At 41.1% G+C, this 2002-nt stretch overlaps 1 protein-coding gene across 1 annotated transcript in view; it reads left to right on the top strand.

Moving 5' to 3' along the window:
* LOC106812991 (receptor-type guanylate cyclase gcy-1-like) overlaps nt 1–2002 on the top strand; it is a 23048-nt gene that overhangs the window by 6174 nt on the left and 14872 nt on the right. Inside the window, exon 2 of the mRNA XM_014817031.1 lies at nt 672–834. Coding sequence (XP_014672517.1) covers nt 672–834 — 163 coding nt within the window. The remainder of the gene's footprint in view (nt 1–671; nt 835–2002) is intronic.

Consider the following 2002-nt stretch of genomic DNA (forward strand, 5'->3'; position numbering starts at 1 on the left):
ATGTATGTATGTATGTATGTATGTATGTATGTATGTATGTATGTATGTATGTATGTATGTATGTATGTATGTATGTATGTATGTATGTATGTATGTATGTATGTATGTATGTATGTATGTATGTATGTATGTATGTATGTATGTATGTTTGTATGTATGTTTGTCTGTTTGTTAGGATAAGAACTTCTAACGACATATCTATACAAGGTATATGAATTACATTTTCATACATTTTTATATTTTTATTTTTATAACCCTCTTTCTGTTAGGATTCCAAGACAATACGCACTATGTATAGTCTTGCACGTGGTGATGTTACACACCTCATTCATTTATCTAGTTTCGTGTCGTGTTGTTTTATTTAGTTATCGAGTTTCGTTCACTAACTAATCCAGTTAGTGTTGAAATGTTAACGATAACCTCCAAAGTTTGTATTGCACTAACTACTCTAGTTAGTCTTGTGATTATAATACCAACATACTTAATCTGTGTTATGATGCTTAGACAGACTCCTCTAGTTAGCCTAGTTTAGCCTAATTTTGATATTAACAGCCAAAAAACCATCAGTTATTCTCGTCATTTCCGCAGTAACCGCTCCGATGGCCCACGCTAGCCTTTTCCTTCTCCATCCTCACACGTTGTTCACATGTTGTTCACGTGAACATTCACAGGGGCGTGGCCGTGGTGTTCAACCTCGGACGGGAGTGGAACACGAATCTGAACCTTTCGCGCGAGGTTCTCGTCGGAATCTTCAACGGAACCTACCTGCGCTGGAACAACCCATCCATACAGTCGATCAACCCGACCGTTATCATGCCCGAGAAAGACATCCTGGTATCAATGCAGTGTCTCAGAGATGAATTTGTCTCGAATGATTATGTATTTGTTTGTTTTAATTGTTTTTATTATTTATATCGTATCGCTCATTAACTTCACGATGTTTCTTACAACGGCCCCCAGAGTAGTGCACTGACGTCACCATCGCTATCCACATCACGCAACCTGCTCTTGTGTATCGAATTAAGATTTAAAAAAAATTAACCTTACACGAAAATGTTGTGCTGCATTCGACGTAATACTTAACTCACAGAGACACCTTCACTCCTCATACACGGAAGGGAGGGATGATTCTGATTGCTTCATGTTATATAATAACCAGCGAGTGAGAGGGGGGAAGGGACGACGTCTCTTCCACCTTATAGACTGCGGGGATGAAGAGGGAAGCTCCCCGGGCGGGAAAAGGTAGAAGGGAGGAACGTGTCGAGAAAGAAAACAGGAAATGTGGAATTATAAGAACATGGATGTGAGACAACGAAATAACTCGAATCATTGCGCAAAGAATGGGGGCATTTAAAAAATGAAACGCTTGATCGCATTTCTCAATGAATGCAGTTTGGTTGAATGGCCCACGGCGAGGTTGAAAATCGTAGAAGTTAACCATTTATTTGGTCGATCCGGCATTGTATTGTCTTTGCCACTTTCGACCACGGACTGCGAAGATTTTCACGAAGGAAATGCCGATAACATTCGAAGTCATTTTCTCTTGCTGGCGGCTTCCCCCCCTCTCTCTCTCTCTTTTACTTTCTCTATCTTTCTTTATCTTTCTCTCTCTCGCTCTCTCCCTTTCTTTCTCTCTCTCTCTCTCTCTCTCTCTCTCTCTCTTTCTTTCTCTCTCTCTCTCTCTTCTTTCACTTTCTCTTTCTCGCTCTCCATCTTTCTCTCTTTAATTTTTTTTTCTCTTTCTCTCTCTCTCGCTCTCTCTCTCTTTCTCCTCCTCTCTCTCTGTTTTCACTTTCTCTTTTTTTCTGCTTGAATTCGGATTAGGTGGCAATCGCACGGCGGGCCGAGAGACGGGGATCTTGTAATTGAATTCAATCAGCATTGAGTTCATTCGTTTAGTCTCAGACATCTCACGCGCAAATGGAATGAGGCAGCGGACCGCACGCACGCGTTATCTGCTAGTCACGGCAGAAACGACTCACGCAACAAAGAAGAGAAGCTG

Source organism: Priapulus caudatus, unplaced genomic scaffold (genome assembly GCF_000485595.1).
Source record: "Priapulus caudatus unplaced genomic scaffold, Priapulus_caudatus-5.0.1 Scaffold711, whole genome shotgun sequence".
Lineage (NCBI taxonomy): Eukaryota > Metazoa > Priapulida > Priapulimorpha > Priapulimorphida > Priapulidae > Priapulus > Priapulus caudatus.